Raw genomic sequence first — 22,007 nt, forward strand, 5'->3', positions numbered from 1 at the left:
CATTTCATGACGTTACTCAGATAGGGATACACTGTAAGTAAACAGAATGTCAAGTTCTGTAAAGAGGAAAAGACAAGCGCTTTCTGTCTTTGTTTACAGTGAGAGGGTGGTGAAAGTACAGTGTGACATAAAAAGCATGTAATAGTGATTTACACTGATTGATATTTATTTTTACTCTTCTAAATATTTAATTTGAATTGTGCTTCTCAATTGTCTGATTGAAAAAACTTTGCATATTTCATTTCCTTTTACTATATTTGGGTTTGGTGAACTAGGTACAACCCTGCTTGGTTACTATGGTTATTTAGGGCTAGGCTTAGGGAAATACTTGTGGTGCTATCGAGGCAAACATGTTAATAATACCTTAGTGCACTTGGGAGTAGGAAATAACTCCAGGTTTAGCCAAAGGGATTCTATTCTGAACTTAAAATGGTTTCTGTTTTCTAAAGGGGACACTATCTGGAAATAGGGATTAAAACATTTTTTAAAATTTATTATTCTTTTGTGTATTTCATCTTATTTTATGTTTCAATTTTCCTACCTCTTCAGAGATTGGGCATTGAAAAGACCGATCCCGCCGCACTTACCGATGAAGAGATAAATAGATTTGCAAGGCTGGATATTGATCCAGACACTATAACCTGGCAGAGAGGTATGTGCAGCCTATTGTCTTGGTTATACTGCACACCCATCCCCTCTCATAAGTCTTCTCAAAATGTGGGCCTCCCTGGTGGCACAAGGGGTTAAGTCACAGCACTCTGAAGCTATCCATAGTCACTACAGCAGGAGTTCCATCCCCCATCAGGGAGCTAACCCACATGGTACAGCAGACCTCTCCTGTCTCACCTGCTGCTCCCCTCAACAGTGTATTTCAGTCAATCTGCCTGTTCTGCTCCCCACTCTGTCTCTGGTGAATCCTCTCACCTATGCACCTCTGGCCTGCACTCCAGCTCTTGTATGCATAAATAAATAAATCTTTAAAAAAAAAAAAAAAGAGTTGTTAAAATGTGAGGTGCGGAAGTTTGATGTTGGTATTTTCATGGTTAAGGCCTAACCAAGCTGGTGACATTCATTTTTCTGGCCACCTGTATCAACCTCACTCCTGTAATTGAACTACTTTTTGTTGGGTTAGTTGGAATTTTTCCGGTGTTGATTAGAGTGATGATAGCTTCAAAGAAGTTCATACATAAACTAAAAATAACATTTTGTAAAATTCATTTTATGCAAAAACTTTTGAAGTCATGAGGTATAAAAATTATGTTTAATCACTTCTTGAATCATGTTATCCTTTATTCTCTGAATTCATATCTGGCAAAAAGCAATTTGATTTTTCTTGTAGCTTTCCAGCTTGCCTACACATTTTTACTTCATTTTATTAAATTCTTTTATAATAAAATAGATAGCCTTCAATTTTAAACACTTAGCAATTTAGTGAGTTTCTTGACTTTACTGCCATATGTTGCTTTTCTCTATGGATAACATTCATGGTTTAGAGTTATATTTTATACCAGTGGTGCATCCATTTATCCTGTATCACTGCTGAGAAGGAATTTTTTTTTCCTTTTTTTATTTTTTATTTATTTATGTTTTAATAAATTTTATTTTTATATTCCCCATACAATTGCAACCCCCTTATTTTGACCCCAATCCCTCTGCCCCCCGCCCCCCATAAAGTGTCTCTGGTTCATAGTTGTTTGTTGATTTTCATTTTCACTTGTAGTTATTCATTTTCCTGGTCCCTTATTTAAGTTTTCTAGATTCCTGCTATGAGTGAGACCATCCGGTATTTTTCTTTTTCTTTCTGGCTTATTTCACTGAGCATAATCCCTTCCAGCGCCATCCATGTTGCTGCAAATTGCATGTGTTTATCTTTTTTGAATGCTGAGTAATATTCCATGGTGTATATGTACCACATCTTCTTGATCCAGTCATCTATTTTTGGGCATTTGGGCTGTTTCCAAAGCTTAGCTATTGTAAACAGTGCTGCTATAAACATAGGGGTGCAGGTGCTCTTTGGAATTGATGTTTCTGTGTCCTTTGGGTAAATACCTAGGAGTGGAATTGCTGGATCATATGGAAGCTCTATGTTTAGTAGGTCCAGAAATCTCCACACAGCTCTCCATAGTGGTTGGACCAGTTTGCACTCCCACCAACAGTGCAGAAGAGTTCCTTTTTCTCCACACCCTCGCCAACATTTGTTGTTGCTAGTTTTTTTAATATGTGCCATTCTCACTGGTGTGAGATGGTATCTCATGGTAGTTTTGATTTGCATTTCCCTGATTACAAGTGATGTTGAACATTTTTTCATATGCCTGTTGGCCATTTGCATTTCCTCTTCAGAGAAGTTTCTTTTTAGCTCTTCTGCCCATTTTTTGACAGGATTATTTTCTTTGTTGTTGTTGAGTGTCATCATGAGAAGGAATATTTATCCAGTTATGCAGAATGTAGCTAATGACCAATTTATTAACTTTTTTAATGATTTTCTTTGGCTCAGTGGCTCTTCTCCCTAAAGACATTACAAAGGCTCTATCTTTACTTTAATAGCCTTAGACAGTATGATATTTTAGGAAGAATCAAATGAAGAATCCATTTTGAAAATTCATTATCTCATTCACTTTTCTTTTGCTTTAAGTCTAATGCATGCTTTTTAAGAAGAGTAAAAACAGACAGGGGAAAAGTATATCATATAATACAGAGAAATTAGAGTCAACAACTTTACTCTAGATTTTTTGAAAAATGGGGGTGGTCTCCAATAGCAGTTTACATCCTTTACTTACAAGTATGGGGAGTATATCTGTCTGTCTGTCTGAGTACTATATAAGACACTTTTTGTTGTTTTTTTAAAGATTTATTTATTTGTATAAGAACTGGAGTACTAGCCAGAGGCATGGGAGGGTAAGAGGATTCACCAGAAGACAGAGCAGGGAGCAGAACAGGCAGACAACTGAAAGCACTGCTGAGAGGAGCAGCAGGCGAGACAGGAGAGGTCTGCCGCGCCGTATGGGTAGCTCCCTGGCCGGCCAGGAATCGAACTCATGCTGCAGAGACTGTGGACAGCTTCACAGCTCTGCGCTCAACCCGCTACACCACCAGGGAGGCCCTAAGACAATGTTTTGAGGGATGAAATTAGTACAATCTTTATGAAACATAGCGATGTTTTTTCGAGTACTTTAAAAGTACCGCTCTTCTTTGACCCATTCAGAGGATGACCTGGTTTGTTGTTCATTTTGCGTTTTCTTGTTTTTATTTGGCTCATCATCCAAAAAGCAAAGCTGCGAGTATACTAAAGTGGTAGGAGTATTTAGGCCTGGTTGTTGGAGTTGAAGTTGGTTAGTTGGTTGATCTTTGCCATGTTTTCCGAGGGTGTACAGTCATGTAAACAGGCTGTTCAAGGAATGGAAACCATTCCTTCTGAGCATGCTAAAGGAAAGAGCAGGGCTGTGCCCAGCATGCTTCAAAAAGCACCTGCCCTTGCCCTGCGTTCATGGCTCTATGCTGCTCAGCATGGAGCCCGCCAGTGAGTCATCCCACCAGGTGACATCACAAACCTCAACCTTTGGAAAAACTATGACCTGCTCTGCTTTTCTTTGATTTGGAATATGCTTTAAAACAGAGCCCCCATTTTTAGTTGGTTGAATTTTCAAGACAGAATAAAAATCAAGCCATTCCATATTCCTTTCTTCCAAAATAATTCCTGTACATTTATGCTATGTGGACATCATTTCTTAACTTTAACCCATATTTCAGTTTGCCTGGAAACTGATTTGGAAATCATGTGTTAGTAGTAGATACTCATTAAATTAGAATTGTGGCTTTAAAACTCTACAGTTCTTTGACTTTATGGTCCTTTTACTAAAAATTATTCTGTGTCTTCCCATTCTACCATAGTTTTGGATACCAATGATAGATTCCTGAGGAAGATCACAATTGGACAGGCTCCAACAGAGAAAGGGTACACGCGGACGGTAACTATTTGTTCCTTTTTAAGTAAATTAGTTCACAGGAACCAGATCCTTGCTTCTTCTATCCTCCTCCAGCCTCTCCCATTCGATTGCTACTGCCAGGTGTTGTTCTGCCTTCTCCCTTTTAAAATGGAAGTGAGTAGGTGTGTGGTATTGAGCACTCCTGACAGCTTTTGCCATAAATCCCATGTGTCACCTGTGTGTTTTTCCCTGGCTTTTTTTCCTGGAGGTGGGGAGCCCTAAGTGAATATCCTTGCACGCAAATTGATGAAAATTGCATCTATTTTGTGGCCACTCTGCATTATGTCCCAGCTGTGCAAAGCTTCTGTGTTGCTTCCCTTAGATGTTAGGGAATCCTTGGATGTAGGGACCGTTGGCCCTATGACAACATTTATTTTTTTTAAAAACAACTACTCAGAGTCTTGGAATAATTAATTACCAATTTTTGCTATTGGAGGATTATTTTCACTACATCTTTTGTGCACTCCGTTGTTGTTCTAGCATTTAAAGCTATTTGTTTAAGCCTCCAATACAAATAAGGATTAATTTTGTAATTCATGCTTCTGGTTTAATGCCATTTTTCCCATTTTATCTTTTCCCTGCTAACAGGCCCAGTTTGATATCTCTGTGGCCAGTGAAATCATGGCTGTGCTGGCTCTCACCAGTTCTCTGGAAGACATGAGAGAGAGACTGGGCAAAATGGTGGTGGCTTCCAGCAAGAAAGGGGAGCCCATCAGTGCTGAAGACCTGGTGAGCACCCAGACACCCCTGGCTGGGTGATGCACCTGGGTCTGTCGTCCTGGGATTTCTCACTGGTTACCCATAACAAAAACTAGGCTGTACTAAAAGTGCTAGAATTAACTAATAAATTCAATATGATTTTGCTATTTACAAAATAGTTGTGCAACTCATAGGAACTTCTTCAAGTGAGTAATTGGTGGCATGCTCCAATAATAGACCACAAAGCTACAGGTGGGTTAGCAGCATCTTCAACTTGTGTGTATTGCCAAGTGCAGCATACGGCTTCCGTGTGCAGAGGACATGGAGAGTCAGAGGGAGACCCCGAGAGGCCAAGCTTGGAGTCACACCCTGACTCCTTCAGTGATAGACCTCCCTGCCCAGAGGCCTCTTGTCATGAGGCTGTTGACTACCATGTCCACTGTGTGGGATAGCTCACTGGCCAGTTCCTCTAATGGTCCTACTAGACTAGGTTTCCACTTCAGTGTTATTTCTGAACTTTCTGCATGGTAATATGAGGTTGGAAATGAGGTAATCTTATGGATTAATTTTCAACATTTTAAAAGGACAGGTTTATTAGGATAAGGAGAAAGAAAAAGAGGCATCTGCATAGTCACAGAGGGCAGGAACTAGATTAGTTTTTTAAACCCCTGTTTATGTTGACATATACCAAAATAATTGGGATCCCTAGCTTTACCTTACTTTGTTACTAGTTATTTAAGAGTTGATATTGAACTCTTGGGTTAAATTTTCACTTTCAGCTTTGGGAAACACATGTTGAATCTAGACACAAAGTTACTATAGTCTGTACTCTAGGAATCAGCTCTTCGATGCTGTAAACTAGGCTAAGTTGAATTTCCTCCACCCCTGAGTAACAGAACTTAACTGAAATGCTTGTTTCAGAAATTATATGTGAAAGTCATTTCCATTTCCATGCTGTATGTTCTCCCTCCTAAAAATAATTGTAGCTATAGCTACAAAAAAAAGTAAACATGTGACTATTCCAGTTCAGGTGAAAGTACTAATGGGTCCAGGATGGCTGAAAAAGGAAAACCCTGTTGAGTTTTGGTTTCAAAGAAGTTGGGTTTCTTGCTGGTGGGAACTGACGCTTCGCGCCTTTGTTTTGCAGGGAGTGAGTGGTGCGCTGACCGTGCTCATGAAGGACGCCATCAAGCCCAATCTCATGCAGACATTAGAGGTGAGTGGTGACCGCGTCCTGGGCTGGGTTTCCACATCCAGAGTAGAGTGGCTGTAAAGCACGCTTTCCTTGGGGAATCAGAGACCTCCACCTGCTCACCTCTTTCTTCCCATTCTTCCCCACAGAGTGACAGTGACATTACTAAAATATTAAAGGGGCTGCTCAATCTTTTCCCTCTGGGGAGTCTTTGGGATTCCAGCTCTCTTTTGTACTTGGGCCTGTGTGATCCCACTTTGAAGTGGGGTTGGCAGCTCGATCGTGTCTTGCACAGGGCACACCGGTGTTCGTTCACGCTGGGCCATTTGCTAACATTGCGCACGGGAATTCCTCCATCATTGCAGACCGTATTGCACTCAAGCTTGTTGGCCCCGAAGGGTTTGTAGGTGAGTGTTTTTACAAAGTGAATGCATAGGCCAAGTGCTCCCTCCAACATCAAAAAGTCAGATGCCATTTTTATAGTTGCTTTTCTCCTTCCCTACAGTGACAGAGGCAGGATTCGGAGCAGACATTGGAATGGAAAAGTTTTTTAACATCAAATGCCGATATTCTGGTCTTCGCCCTCACGTGGTGGTGCTTGTTGCTACTGTCAGGGCCCTGAAAATGCATGGTGGTGGCCCCACGGTAAGCATCAAGAGTGGAGGAGATCAATTTTGAGAATTTTCTGAAGGCTGAAAGGAAGGTGTGTGGCTTGTGCCTGTGTCTTCATCAAGCTGCCCTATCCTTGTGACAAATAGGTGCCCCAAACAAGCGGTGTTCAGGCAGCTTTTGGCTCAGCTTTCCAAGAGAGCCAAATTGGCTTCATCTGGTAACATCTAACTTGCCCCATGCACATATGCTTGCCTGTATCCACAAAAAATAATCCTTTATGCAAAGATCATTCCATTTAAATCTGAGTCACCTTTTCCCTCTAAATAGTGGCACTGGCAGCCAAACAACCAAACAATTTAGCTGAGACAGAGGTTAGCCCCTTCCTGAATGGGGCATGCCGGACAGAACCCCTAGAAGCCTGGGGCGAGGGGAAGGGATGCTCGGGGCTACCTCCAGGTGCCAGATACACTGAGGTTTTATTTTTTATTTTTTTTTTTTTTATAGAGGCATGTTTTATTTATTTATTTGTTTGTTTGTTTGTTCATTTTGTTTATACATGCACTGGGCACAGTCAGAAGCGCGGGTGGGTGAGAGAATTCACCAGAGCCAGAGCGGGGAGCAGAGCAGGCAGAAGGACCGAAGTACACTGCTGAGGGGAGCAGCGGGCGGCAGGAGAGGTCTGCGCGCCATGTGGGACCCTCCTCCGGTGGCCGGGGAGCAGCCGGGGATCGAACCGGCGTCGCAGAGGTCGCCAGTAGCCTCGCAACCCAGCGCTCAACCGCTGCGCCACCGGGGAGGCCCTACACTGAGGTTTTAGGACAAGTTTATCTGCATCTCCAACCCAGCTGTTTTCCTGAATTCCTGCTGCTTAGAAATTGCACTTTTTGATCTACTATTTTAAGACTCTTTCTTCCACATCTGTATGTAAAGACATGGTGCTACCTTTTAGAAACTGTTTGAGGGGCCTCCCCTGGTGGCACAGGCAGTTGAGCGCAGTGCTGTGGAGCTGTCCACAGCCTCTGCAGCGCCGGTTCAATCCCGGCCAGCCGGTGAGGGTCCTACATGGCGTGGCAGACCTCTCCTGTTGCGCCCGCTGCTCCCCTCAGCAGTGTGTTTCGTCAGTCTGCCTGTTCTGTTCCCCGCTCTGTCTGGTGAATCCTCTCACCCTCCCGTGCATCTGGCCCATACCCCAGTTCTTGTATAAATAAATGGATAAATCTTTAATAAAAAGAAACTGTTTGAGGAAATACTAGATCCCTATCCCCCCTGGAAGCCAGTCTGTAACCTGGGAAGTAAGACCTCCCTCACCTTCAGAACAAGACCAGTGTTTCTTAGTGTGCTAGTGATCAAGGTTTTTCCTAAGATAGCCATCCTCAAACATTTTGGTCTCAAGACTTTATACTTTTAAAACTTATGGAGGGCCTGAAAGAGCTTTTGTTCCCAATACTTGCCATAAAAGAAATTAAAACAGTTTACATATTAACACAACATTTTTTTTTAAAAATGAAACGTTAGTCAGAATTTTGGCAGTGTACATTTTTCAGACCTCTTCTTATCTCACTTAATTGAAGACCTCTGTATTCTAATCGTCTGTATTCAGTCTGTTGTGGCATCAATGTTGTAATCTTTGGGAAAGTCCATTGTGTATTCAATGAAAGTAAAACGGGCCAGAAGATCTTAGTGTCATTATGGACATAGTCTTGACCCTGTACTTCCAGACCATGCTGTGAAAACCACTGCTGTTACACAACCCCAGCCCAGCCTGGCCCTACTCTCCAGTCTTACTGATTCCCAAGGAGCCAGAAGCACTGACCTGGGGTACCCCTTGCTGCTCGTAGTTCAGGAGACATTTTTTTCCTGATCATAAGTAACATTCCCTCTTTTGCACCCCCCACTAATCCTCACACCATCATATCTCCTTTCCTGCTTTACTCCTGACCTCATGGTCTAAAAAATAATAATGAAGACACTTAACCTGTGCAGCCCCAAGAGGAGGGCTTTACACAAACAACTCGCTCCAGGAGCTACCCCTGATGCTCACGTTCCCTTGTGGAGCCATGTATGAGGCTCAGATTGTGGGGACTAAGGTCCCTGCTTCTGCCCTGCTTCTCTGCAGCCCCTTTTGGATTGGAGCACCACAGTCTCCCTGAGAAGGGGAGTGGACCAAGTTGCAGGCTTCTTAGTCACTGTCAGTTGCCCAAAGTGGAGTCCATGGAGTCAGTGTCTTCCCCACCCCACACACCCACACACCCATATTCGTTCCTATAGGTGTGGCAGGACCAAGCCCCCTAAGACCTGCATAACAGTGAATGTACTGGTTAAGTATTCTCACTCCTGCAAATATGCTCTCTGATAGAGAAAGAAAATCCATTGGTTGTTTCCTTCCTATTTGTGTTGCTCATGTACCCCAGTTCAGCACCACAAAGGCGTGGGCTGGCTGTGTGGACGAGCTCATGAACCCATCACAGGGCTTGTCATAGACTCCGAGCTGCCTTTTCCCCAACACTCACCTTTACTTGCAAACCACTGCTGCTTGCTTTACTCGCTGGGGTCATTGCCCTTGCCAAAGGCCTCCTTTCCCCGGGCCTTCTTTGAGTCATCCCTCTTAACTCCTTGATTTTAGGCCCTCCAAAGCTGTCCCACTCTGTTCAAAGCAGGCTTTTGTTTTTTGCTGTCCTATGTCCTTAAGGCAGGAAACAGCCTTAAACTGCATTTGACTTCTGGCCTTTAAACACGCAAGCATCATATTAATCTAAAATCTAATTGTAAATAGAAAGTGCCCCTGACTTTGCTTTCATTCCTTCCAGGTTACTGCTGGACTGCCTCTTCCTAAGGCTTACATCGAGGAGGTAATGTCAATCATTTCTACTTATTGTCCTAGAAAGCACCACACCCCGAATCATTGTTTCCCCGCCCCGTTCATTTGAATCAGTTGGGGTAGCTCTATAATTGCTCCTGAGAGGAAAAGATATGAAAAGATTTGAAGTGTGCTGAAGAATTGTTTAATGAAATACAGATAAAGTATATCTTATATAAGCAAATTACCCCATGTAAGATGTCGGTACAATCACTGCCCTAGACCTTAGTTACTTCTGAACCTGTTTGCCCCTAGGGACCTTTGGTAATGTCTAGAGATATTTTTTTTATTTTTACAACTTGGGGTCGGTAATGCTTCTGACGTCTAGGGTAACAACCAGAGATGCTGCTGAACATTCTACATTTGCAAGACAGCCCCCACTGCAAAGAATTATTAGGCCCACGATGCTGACAAACCCTGTACTGACCTCGTGGAAGTTTCCTTCCATTATCTTCCCTGCATTGGCTGATTGATTCCGAATGCCATTCAGATGGAAGCAACTGGGGACCTTTTCCTCTGGAGATTCAAATCCATATTAAAGGGCCAGGATATTACCAGCATCCTAGTTATTTTCTAGGCAAAGCTCCCATAAACTGATATGGTTTCTAGCATCAAGCAGGAGCTCAAGGAATTTGTGAGCTCTAGCCTTTTCATAGTTTATTACCAAAGTTCATAGTTTATTATTATTTCATAGTTTACTACCAAAGAAACATTTTAGAACCAGCCCGGGTTGAATATATGAGGGAGAGGTCCTCGAATGATATGGTAAGGTCAGCTGCTGTCGTTGTTAATTCAATTCTCCTGCCTTTTTTGAGAGGCTTTTAAAATGTTAAGCAATACAGGGTCACTGTTCAGGGCCCAAATGAAGTATTTCTGAAACAGCTAGAAAAGAATCATAGCTGCCTTGAGTCTGCTTGTCTTATGAGCTATGATTTGCCTTTTATGGTCATTTGTCTGAATCACGCGTAGGAGGGGAATTCACAGTTCTGGCCCTCCTGCCACCCCACAGCCTTTCCTGTGTCTAATTAGAGTGACTGCCCCTAACTGGCCCAGCTGGCGTCTTCATTTAGAAATTCTACTTATTTAAAACTGTTCTCAATCAGTCTTACATATTAATTGGTTTCATGTGATGAAAGGTAACGACTTAGCAGTGCTCTGTAGAAAAGCAACTAAATCCTAAACTTAGTTTTCAGTTATTCAAGAGGAAAAACATGAAGCTTGTTTATAATGATCTCAGTTGTTTTCTGCCTTTAGGTTACCTTTCACTGTTTTGTGGAATCCACAGACTAAGCTTTATTACTGCTTGGGTTTTGCTCATAATTCAGTGTATATATTTTTATTTAAGACTGTTACGTTTTCATTTTTTTAATATTTAATGTATTTTTCAGCTTGTAAGGGTAAAATACCTTTGCAAAAGAAAAATTAAGCATTGCAAGAATATATGATTTGAGTCCTTTTAAGTGTTTAGCTCCTACTTCTCAACATTTAAAAAAAATTCATGACTATACCCATGTATTTTTGTATTTGTCCAAAAATAGAATTAGTTAAGCTTTCCAGAGTTTTGCAACTTTAGTACATCATTGACAGGTTCTATGTTAATACAGATTATATCACTTTTTGTATCTGCATGGTCACTGAGTGCATATATCCTCATTCACTGACCCTGTAGAAGGAGGTTTGCACTGTATGCAGTTTCCAGTGTTGCAGTAAAAATATTTAATGTATTTTTCTTACTTTCCTTTAAATTTCTTAGTATTTGGTTCTTGAAGATAGCATTTATCTTATTTTCTGTTATCCCTAGTAAAGTTTCATGATTGGTATTTAAAACCGTTGAAGCATCACTGATGACTTCAAGCCTTTTGCTAGTACTTATGGCCACTGTGTAATGAAGGGTAGGCACCGTGTGAAGCTCTCTTCTGATGGAAGGTTCTGTGCGATGCTGAGTAGAGTCAGTTTGCACCCTTGTGCCATATGAGGGCATAAAATCTATAAACACAGGGACTGTAAATAGACTTATCCGATTTCCTTGAACTAGCAAGTAAGCTATTAAGATCTTGTGCGATGACACAGCGCTCAGCCTGAGTTAAAGGCTCCACAGCCCCCACTCACGGGGGTGGGTCTTCCCCCATGGCTTGTTCTGACAGTGCATGGCCACTGGCTCAAGGAGACAGTTTCCCCTTGAAGCACAACCTGCACCTGTTTGCAGCTCAGCTCTCTATGACCTCGCAGATCTTTCCTATTTTTACAGAACCTGGAGTTGGTTGAAAAAGGCTTCAGTAACTTGAGGAAACAAATTGAAAATGCCAGAATATTTGGGGTTCCAGTAGTAGTTGCTGTGAATGCATTCAAGTAAGTACAAAGTGTAGGCATCAAGGCGGAACATGGAAACTCCTCAGAAACCATCTCCTGGAGCTAATTGTACCACGCTGCTTTCAGCTTTTATTTTGTTCTTCAGTTACTGCCATTGATCATTAAGCCTGTGCTGTAGCAGCCATCCTGCGATGTGACAGCCACCAGCTATGTCACAGCAAACTCTTCCCCTCCCCCTTTGACAGTCTAAAGTCAGAACTGAGTCCCCTGGGGGACCCTTCTCTACCAGATGAAGTGGATGGCACACAGGCCTGAAGTTAAATGTTCTTTTTTGGTCTCTAGAGGCCTTTTATGCTAACAGAAGATCACAGCCCTACATTATTTCACTAGGTCTGGTGGGATGTTGTCTTGACAAAGAGTTGAACGTATTGAGCTGGAGGTGTTTCAGAAAGAGAACTTGCGTGGGTTGTTTAGGTATTGTCAGTGCTGGTTTTGATATTGTTCTTATAGTTTAGCCACAGCAAAATGGGAAGAAAAATTTTTTTAAAGCTGGTATTTATCGATTCCTGATGCTATGCTTGGAATGATCGAAGTACTTTGCATGTATGGACCATCTTGAGCCTGGGGCATCCCAATGAAATAAGTGGTATGGTTATCCCCAATACACCTCTGTGGAAATCAAGGCACGTATCATTTGGGTAATTGCCAGCCAGCCAGCGGTGGAGCCAGTATTCAAACCCAGACTCTACTACAGCTCAGTGTCTTTTTATCAGTGGGTGATTCACAAGGGTTTTAATGGCTAAACAAGACAGAGTCTGTCCTCCTTGCCATCATCAATGCTTTAACATGAAGCACTGCCTTATAGGACAGATACTGACACCGAACTGGACCTCGTCAGCCGTCTTGCCAAAGAACATGGGGCTTTTGATGCCGTGAAATGCACTCACTGGGCAGAAGGAGGGAAGGGGGCCTTGGCCCTGGCCCAGGCTGTCCAGAGAGCAGCTCTGGCACCCAGCAAATTCCAGCTCCTTTATGATCTCAAGGTAGGCTTCCTGTTGTTTGTTTGTTTGTTTGTTTTTTAAAAAAGCACATTGCGCTTTCTGTGTATTTGCCTGTTTAGAGCCCTGAGTTTAGCAGCTTCAGTTCAACCGTGTGGGTTTGATTCTCATGTAACTGGGTTACATGACGACAGCCTGGATTCAACCCTAGACAGTTTTCTTACCTACACTCACTGCTTATTTACAGAGCAGGGGCTCTAGCCAAGAATGCCCCTGGGAAGTTGGCAGACATCCTTGCTTTAACCCAAGCCACCTCCCATGTTAGAGCAAGTTGGCAAGGGGCTACATCAAGCTCAGAAGAGTTTTCTGAATACTCCCCAGTAATCGGGGAAAGCGGTGAGCTTCTAAGCTCACTTCCTGATACAGAGCTGCCTCAAGTTCAAAGAAGTCCTCAGATGGAAAAGCAAAGCACCCAGCCAGCTTCTGCTTTCTTTCTATCACTGAGTAATTTATATTACATTTGCTCCAATAGAAGCTTATTTGGAAATGCAATAAAGTTAGTTCAGAGAAAGGTTGTTCTTATTGCAGGGTTGTTGGTTTTTTTTTTTTTTTCCAGTGCTCTGTCCCATATATTTTGAGACATGACTGGACATTAGGTTGTATGCCCACAACAATTGGAAACTTTGTTAGGCACATGGATTTTATGTAGCGGCTAATTCTATTTGTATTTGCTAGTCTGTTTTCTGGCTTGGTTTTCTGAAGATAACCATAGACTAAAAAATAATTCTGAGGAGGTAGAAGGAAGAAACCCTATTACTCTTGATTTTAACTTTCTCTTATTTGCCTTTGCCTCTTGCAGACATGATACACTGACAGTTCTGTTTACATTCTCCTGTTGACAGTTTTATAGACTGGTTTGAAAATCTGCTCACTCAATCATCTTTTTAAGAAATGTCATAAACACAAATTTGCACACAAATGCAAAGCATTCCTAGACATCCTCCCCAACTCTTTACCCCTGGTGCCTAAGTTAGAAAGCCCAGTTCTTAAAAGCAGCAGGAAACCTAGAAGAAGTAGCATAATAAGGACTTTGGAATCCATTTCTACTCAAAAGTTTTCTCTGTTCTGAGAAACAGGAGGCTGCTACTTCTTGTCTTATTCAGCATCTGTTGGTCTTAAATCACCCCCCAACGAAAGTACTTTTGCTTCAGAAGCTCTGAATGTGCCTTGGCACTTTTAAAGTGCCAGTTAGAAGAAGCACGTCAACATAATCTCTGTTATATCCTTATAAAGCCATAATTGAGTCATCATTTATTCCGTCCATTATACAAATCCCCATCACAAATGATCACTATTTAGCTCCAATGGGAATTTTTATTTTTATATGGAATGATTAGTCTTCCTTTCAAAATACAAAACTTGCCCAGTATGCTTTCTTAGCCTCATTGCTGGGAAGTAGAGAATCATAGTCCTAATCTGAATAATTTGCTCATCCAAGTTACCTGTGAGTAGTTTTGCTGCCTATTTCCTTTACACAGTCTTTCCCTCTTGTTTGCTCTGAATCCTGGCGCCCCAAACTAGGCTGCAAGAGCTTGTAAGAAACCAGGCCCCTCTTTTCTGGAAGCTTTGCCCAGAAGGAAGCAGCCCTCACACTTCCCTAGTCAGAAGCCTCAATGGTGAGACACTGGCCTCTTGCTCTTGCTGCTGTGCTCTGTGCTGCAGGTGCCACAAAAATTGTATCCTCTCACACTGTCCCCAGCATGAGTTGTCATATTAGTCACTGGGTTGTCTTCAATATGTAGGTGATTTTGTTTTTATGACTGTTTCTAAGGAACAGCAATTAACAATATGTTGTGTTAACTGCAGCATCTGCCTCTCATGTGAACTGGGGGTTATGTGGATGACTATCAGTTGTCTTTGTTTCACAAACAGTACACCAGATCTGGTTTTACGTGAGACTGACTCCATTACTTTAAGAACATTACTTTTTATTTATGAAGAAAGACTTGTCCTTGGGCAGTCACCAATATTGTTTCTGATGTGCCAAATGAGGTCTTAAATATATGTATACATATATATATAGTAACTTTGCTAGGAACATTTTCTACTTATAAAATCTGAGAAACATTAAAAGAATGTTTCTTATTGCATAAGCCTCAAACTATTTGCATATCTGTAGTGTGTGTGGGAACACCTTCTGATCCCTTTGGGGACACTGACTGGAATGCAGCCATGTCCTTGGCAAATCTCCTCATGCCCTGTTCTCCTCTCTCTCTACTGTGTACTAGCTCCCAATTGAGGATAAAATTCGGATCATTGCGCAGAAGATCTATGGAGCAGACGACATCGAACTGCTCCCCGAGGCTCAGCACAAAGCTGAAGTCTACACAAAGCAGGTAAGCGGGTGGTTTGTCCTTTCAACTCTACAAAGCAGATGTTGGAGTTAGAACCCCGAGTTCTGTCAGTCCTGCCAGGCACCTACCACTTCACTCCTGGGCAACAACCCTTGTCCTCTGAAATACTGAGTTTGAATCAGGTGGATCAGTCCCAAGTTCTTTATTGCTGAGTGGTATGTAGAGGAAATAGGGGCATACTGTACTAAAATCTTGAGACCCTGCCCTCAGCTGTATCTTCACATCTGTTCCAGTCTATCATTTTAAATTGGTTATATAGATGAAAATGACCTGTCACTGTGAAACACTTGTGGCTGTGGGTACTTACTTCCCTCATCCATCAGAGAGCCTTAGGAAAAATACTCCAGTACTAAGCGGAAGACAGTGAGATAGCAGTGGATATAAAGAGAGTGAGCTATTTCACATGAAGAGTCACTAACATCACAATGCCAGATGTTCCTTATTGCATTGACAGCTATTCATTTGTTCTACTTCTGTCCCCTTCTTTCCCCCCAGGGCTTTGGGAATCTGCCCATCTGCATGGCCAAAACACACTTGTCCTTGTCTCATAATCCAGAGCAAAAAGGTGTGCCTACAGGCTTTGTCCTGCCCATTCGTGACATCCGTGCCAGTGTCGGGGCTGGTTTTCTCTACCCCCTGGTAGGAACGGTAAGTGAGTGCTGCAAGCGGGGAAGGGGTGCTTGTTCATCTGTGCTGCTCCTCTGCAATTTGTTCCTGATGCCATGGAGCACTTGCCAAATGAGCAGTGTTCGTTGCTGAGGAGAAGGTTGGAGTCAGGCGTGTTCGGATTAAACCCCCTTGCTGAGGCCAATCGGGATGACAGTTCAAGATGATGCCATAAGAGCTTATGTGATCAGAATGGCCATTCTGTTTCCCAGAGGCAGTGTGACCTTGAGTGAAGGTCAGGCAGCGGTATACAGCCCCATGCCCCGGCTACCCTAGAGAACAGGAGCTTTACATTGTTGGGATGTTCATTGCCCTTGGAATTTGTGGGCATTCCTTTTTTTAAAAAGTTAATTAATGTATTTATGTTTATTGAGGCAACATTGGTTTACGACACTATGCTTTCAGAGTATGAGTCACACCTCTACAAATGTATGTAATCATAGCACACCCACCACCAAAGCCCAAATCATCCTGCACCATAGTCTATTGGTTTCTCCACCCCTTTTGCTCCCATCGCCCCCTCCCTCCATGTCTAGCCTCAATTCTGCATCCCTTTTACTAGGAATGTTAAACTATTTACCCACTACCTTAATTATTGCAGAAATACATGTTCTTTCTGGAGAACTTGTCAGCAGCTATCAGCTGAAATAGCCGTACTCTGTGTTTTTGACATGTGCAAGCAAAGTGGTGAGATGGAAGCAAAACTGAAAGTGTGAGGCCAGTGTGTCTGCCTGTAATAGGAAAGGAACGGCCTGCCCGGCTCAAGACTTTCTCAACTAGAACAAAGTCTCGTGTCAGAAGCCACTGTGGACCAAGACATTTCCACATAAGATCTAGATGACTTAGCAATCACTATTACTCTAATAAACACCTTCTAATTCTGTTGGGGCCTGAACTGGGCTCAGAGGCTTTGAGTGTTTTGTGTATTAATTTCAGGTGTGAAAGCTGCTTTCCAGAGTCTTATGTCTAAGTTCATAAGTGTGTGTACACATAATCTTTTCATTTAAAAAATTTTTCTCATTATCAATATGACCAACATTTAGGGGTAAATGTTTTCTTTGGGAAAGGATAAAAGTACCAAAAACCCTGCCAATCACTGTTTTGGGAACCGTCTTTAGAGTGTTTTGCTCACATGCATATGCTCACCTCTGGGCACACGTCATTTTCTTTATTGTGTCATCTTTAGGCTTTTGACTCGGTCTGAGAAGGAGCCCTTTCCTTTCCCTCACTTGTCCCCACACCTAGCAGTTGCTTATTTCTTAAAGAATTGGAAGATAGAAACCAATGTCAAGTCCCTTTAGTATACCCTGGGGAGGGCTGATTGGCACTCAGATGTCAGAATTAGGCTTCCTAAAGTACAGATGGCTTGTGTGACAGACAGTGACTCATCCTTTTCTATAACATTCTCATAGTTCAATTGTAGAAGTTCAACTTAAACTGCTTTCCTGTCTGGATGTGATTTAGAACTTGAAGGTATTCATACAGGACATTGTTACAGATAAAAATACACCCAGTTCAATAAGCCTTACGAATTTGCATCTAAGTAGATGTTGGCAAAGCCGAGTTAAGGAGAGAAGCATTGCAAGTTCAGTTTAGAAGGCCCAGTTGGACTGGTTAGAGTAGTAGCTTTGAAACCATCTAGGTTATGTACAGAAATGTGTTGGTTCACATTAGAGGACACCAATTCCTAATGTGTTGCTGAAGTGAAAATGATGTGGGAATCTATTCACAATTCATTAAAACAAATTAAGAGCAAAGTAAACCTTGCACCTCCTTTTGGCCTTGTGAAGTGAGCGCTGAGGAGGTAAAGAACAGAGTCCTCAGCCTCCTGGCACCTGCCATTGTAGGAGGAAGGTAGAAACACCTCCCGCTACTTCCTGTTTGTGCAGCTGTCAGCACAGAAGGTGATGGTAAAGTCTCGTGTGTGGTTTGCTGAAAGATGAGGGTTTACCTTTGAGGTCATAACAGACTTGATTTCTAATGTGTAACAGGAAGAACTCCTTTATTAACAACTGTAAGATAATCTGCCGTTGTCTATTTGAGGGGAAAATGGAAGAAAAGATCACTTTAAGTTTATTTTCAATACTATTTTACATCTTCCAGATGAGCACAATGCCTGGACTCCCTACCCGGCCTTGTTTCTATGATATCGATTTAGACCCTGCCACCGAACAGGTGAATGGACTGTTCTAAACAGGTAAGTTATTACTAGTGAGAATTTTGCCCTTTTTTCTTATGAAGCATATTTATGAATTCTAGGACCCCAGCTTTAGCTATGAAAATGCAAATTTTATTTTATATTTTGTAATGCAAATTTTATTTTTTTCTTAAGATTTATTTATGCATACAAGGGCTGGGGTGTAGGCCAGTGGTGTGAGGGGGTGAGAGGATTCACCAGAGACAGAGTGGAGAGCAGAACAGGCAGATTAACTGAAATACAGTGCTGAGGGGAACAGCGGGCAAGACAGGAGAGGTCTGCTGCACCATGTAGATTAGCTTCCTGGCCAGGGATCGAACTCATGCTGCAGTGGCTGCGGATAGCTTGACAGTGCTGACACTTAACCCCTTGCACCACCATCAGTCCCTAATGCAAATTTTAATACTTTCAAAACATTCCTTTCCAGGGGGGGTGTGGGGGGAGTAATGAGAGTTGGCAGTAACAATAAATACTTATATTTCAACATGTTCTTGGAAAAAGAGCATGACTTGTCACGGGCTGGCAGTATAGGGAGAAAGGTGCCAGCTAACGAACGGTGAGGGACTGCAGAGGAGGTAGGAACGGATGGTCTGTCTACTCTACATAGATAGTTGGAAGACAAAAGTTGAGTAAATGCCTCAGAAAGTAGAATAGAGAAGGAAACAGAACCAGCCAGGAATTACTGGGATCCTAGGCGGAAGGCCCCCAGGTACTCAGCACAGTGAATGAGCCATACCCAGACACAGCCAGTTGAAATTTCAAAAGCACGAGAGGTGAAAATCCTAAAATCCTCCTCTAGAAAAGAAAAAATGACATTAGCAATAAGAGGCTTTTAGACAATGAAGGAATAACCTCTGACTTCACAGGGGAAGATGACTTTCCACCTGCATGTACATGATACCAAATCTATCCAGATGTTTTCAGACATACAGGTTTGCCACCCGCACCTCTCCCTAGGGAGGCATGGAGCAGTGTGCTCCAACTGAATGAGGTATAATCAAGCAGAAGGAAGGTATGGTTTTCAGAAAGGCAAATCCTGGTCTGAGAATTATGAAGGGATATCCTGACAACTGCAGGAGACCTAGAGTTGCAAATCCAGTTGAAACTGGAGAAGCAAGGGCTTGAGAAAGACTAGAAAGAATTAGGAAAGAGGGGTGTCAAAGGGTAATAATGCAAAATGAAAGCTCTTGCATTAAGAAATTAAAGGTCCAGGTGGAAGTGAGTATATGGACAGTAAGAAGAGAGACTGCTGGTGCTGGGGCCACTGTCCTTCCTGTGCATGAGACATGGGAAAGTGCTGTCCTGGCTCATGCTTGGTCTGGCCTTGAATGGTGGTCACATAACCACAGTGTAAAGGCTGCACTTTTAAGTCAGTGGAAAGACACTGGAAGAGTTGGCTTGGGGAAGGATGTAAACGTTAGCAGCTCTGGCAGTGGGAGAGAGAAAAGGTGCAGTGTGGAGGGGAAGTGGAGACATTTTGGCGCTTACCACAAACACTTAGCTCTTGTTTCTTTTCCTCTCCAGATTCTCCATTTTCAAGAAACTACTTTGACAATTTGACCAGGCCTACTGTCAGTTAGGAAGTATGGAGAAGTCAGGAGAAACTGGCCCTTGTCCTGATGATCTACTGGAATAAATAGTGGGAGTTACCCCGGAAACCTTCCTACAATCTTAATTTCCATTATCATGAACAAATTAATATAAATCATGCACATTTCTATTTACTGAAGTTCCACAGAATAAAAGGAAATAATTTTGCTATAAGTGTTTTAAGTATAAACTGTAGTGTTAGCGACCTGGACTGGAATATCTCTGTCACCCTTTGGGAACCCATTTGCCAGGTAGACCTCTGGGGCTGAAGAAACAAGTTGCAGTATGTACTTTATGACACTGTTGTGTTTAAATGGGGGTGTGGGGGCATGATTGCCTTTTTTGGGAAGAACATATAATCAGGAGAGACCTAAGTGCCTTTCTGTTGTTCATATACCTTTCTGTTGTTTGATTTTTTTTTTTTTAATTTTTTTAATCTGAGAAAGTATTGCTTCTGCAGGTTTTTGTTGTGAATTTCTTGGAATTCCCTTTTCTGTCCCAGCTCTAGTGTTTTTTATTTAAAGTTTTCAGGAAGGATGGTTGTAGAACTCTGAACTAAAAGATCTGTTGGTTCTGCTGTGTTGATTGAGCAAATGTTTATTGAGCTTCTCTGTGTGTCCAGGCTCTGTGAACACCCCTATAGGATGTTATTTCTCTTCTTTCTTTTTTATCTTCCATCTCTGTTCTTCCTCTTCATTTTCCCCTCCCTTTTCCTCCTATCTTCCAACATTGACCACTTCCATTTGCGAACTGGAAACACAGGTTCACATAATGGTATACAAGGGAAGGGGGATGGAGGTCTCTACAATGTAAGAATTATTACCAAGGAAATATAAACCATATTTGGTAGCTACAGACCCAGGCAGTGGGTAGATAGGGACCAGGAGGGAAGAAGTGGTATGATCAGGAGAGATCAGATAAATATGAGTTCAGTTAATATGCAAGCTATTTTATTGGCACACAGTATCGGGTGATATTAACAAGATAAGCTGTGGGTAGAATAATTTCTCATGAGATTGAAGAGATATATTTATAGATTGTCTCATTATATAATGAAAAGCTACTAACGGTAGCAGACAATGATATGGGTAATAGCTAAAACAGTCTAATTCACTTAACTGAGTTCAGGAATGACAGGTTTCTTTTATGCATGAGGTACTGGATACATTTCTTAAAACTCAGATGTGGCATTGGGTTCTAGTCACATCCTAAAGAAAAACCACAGTGCAGCATTTTATTTATAGAACTGTACTCAGGGAGAGGTGAAGAGTGGGGATGAGTTTTTATAATATATCTTAAATCTGCCCTTCAAATACAAATCAACTTACATTTTACCTTAAACTGACTTTCAGTTCCCTTTGAGGTGTTTTTTTTTTTAAAGATTTATTTATTTATGCATACAAGAACTGGGGTACAGGCCAGAGGTGTGGGGGGTGGTGAGAGGATTCACCAGAGACAGAGTGGGAAACAGGACAGATTGACTGAAATACACTGCTGAGGGGAGCATGGGTGGAGTCAGGAGAGGTCTGCTGCGCCGTGTGGGTAGCTCCCTGGCCAGGGATTGAACTCCTGCTGCAGTGGCTGCATATAGCTTCATAGGTTGCGTTTTAACCCCTTGTGCCACCAGGGAGGCCCCATTTGTTTGTTTGTTTGTTTTAAGAAAAACAGAAAAAGATCTATAAGACCATTAAAGTTCAGGAAGTTTACAGTAAACAGGATTAGCACCTTGGGTGGGTAGATGTTGCCTGCTGCTGGAATTGCAATTGTGAGGCCTGCTGCTTTCCAGTTCCCTTTAATTGAGAGGCAGCAGGTTAAGGAGGCATCTAGGACTGGCCTGAACGGAAACGTCATAAGTTATCTCAATTTGGGGAACTATATCATGTGTAAAAGGTGGATGGGGTCTTGGGTCCGGTGCTCTTCTGACCTTATCTCCGTGGATGTGATAGTTTCTGCAGACTACAGAGTTCTAAGGGCCCAGGTCACATCAACTTTACCCGCCCACTAGTCTATTTGATAATGGACCATGAGAACCTCATTATACACAAACCCACTCCTGGGCAAGTTTTGCCTTTTTCTGTTTCAATATATATATATGTAATTTTCTCTTCAAGCAAATGAGAGCTCACTCTACAGTTTTGAATCCTACTTTTCAATTGTGGTAACTGCGCTGTCTTTAAATATTCGGGGTGAGATGGGATGGATTTAAAATGGGAATGCCCCTAATTTAAAACTGGATTTTGCTACTTCACGTCTCTCGTAAAATCCAGAGCTCACTGCCCTGGCCTCCCCACCTCCCGGCTCTCTCTCGGTGGTCCCCCGCCCGTGCCCGGATGTGGCAGCGCTGCGGGGCTTGCGCCCGGGCTCCGAGCACGCCGCTGGGCTCCCACGCGGCGGGGCAGGCAGCTCGCAGGTGGCCCCCCTGGTGCCCGCCCCCGGCCCTGGCCCCGCCCCGCGCCCGCCCGCGGCGCGCGCATTGGTGCCGCCGGCTG

General features: G+C 42.6%; 1 protein-coding gene across 1 annotated transcript in view; it reads left to right on the plus strand.

Annotated features, from left to right (window-relative positions):
- MTHFD1 (methylenetetrahydrofolate dehydrogenase, cyclohydrolase and formyltetrahydrofolate synthetase 1) overlaps positions 1 to 20,535 on the plus strand; it is a 54,134-nt gene extending 33,599 nt beyond the window's left edge. Inside the window, exons 16-28 of the mRNA XM_037503489.2 lie at positions 550 to 652; positions 3,889 to 3,965; positions 4,572 to 4,712; positions 5,830 to 5,898; positions 6,170 to 6,281; positions 6,380 to 6,519; positions 9,294 to 9,335; positions 11,592 to 11,692; positions 12,519 to 12,696; positions 14,940 to 15,047; positions 15,561 to 15,713; positions 17,835 to 17,928; positions 19,453 to 20,535. Coding sequence (XP_037359386.1) covers positions 550 to 652; positions 3,889 to 3,965; positions 4,572 to 4,712; positions 5,830 to 5,898; positions 6,170 to 6,281; positions 6,380 to 6,519; positions 9,294 to 9,335; positions 11,592 to 11,692; positions 12,519 to 12,696; positions 14,940 to 15,047; positions 15,561 to 15,713; positions 17,835 to 17,924 — 1,314 coding nt within the window. The 3' untranslated portion in view covers positions 17,925 to 17,928; positions 19,453 to 20,535. The remainder of the gene's footprint in view (positions 1 to 549; positions 653 to 3,888; positions 3,966 to 4,571; positions 4,713 to 5,829; positions 5,899 to 6,169; positions 6,282 to 6,379; positions 6,520 to 9,293; positions 9,336 to 11,591; positions 11,693 to 12,518; positions 12,697 to 14,939; positions 15,048 to 15,560; positions 15,714 to 17,834; positions 17,929 to 19,452) is intronic.
- The last annotated feature ends 1,472 nt before the right edge of the window (positions 20,536 to 22,007 follow it).

Source organism: Talpa occidentalis, unplaced genomic scaffold, assembly GCF_014898055.3.
Source record: "Talpa occidentalis isolate TD23 unplaced genomic scaffold, MPIMG_talOcc4v2.1 talOcc4.11, whole genome shotgun sequence".
NCBI classification, from domain to species: Eukaryota; Metazoa; Chordata; class Mammalia; order Eulipotyphla; family Talpidae; genus Talpa; species Talpa occidentalis.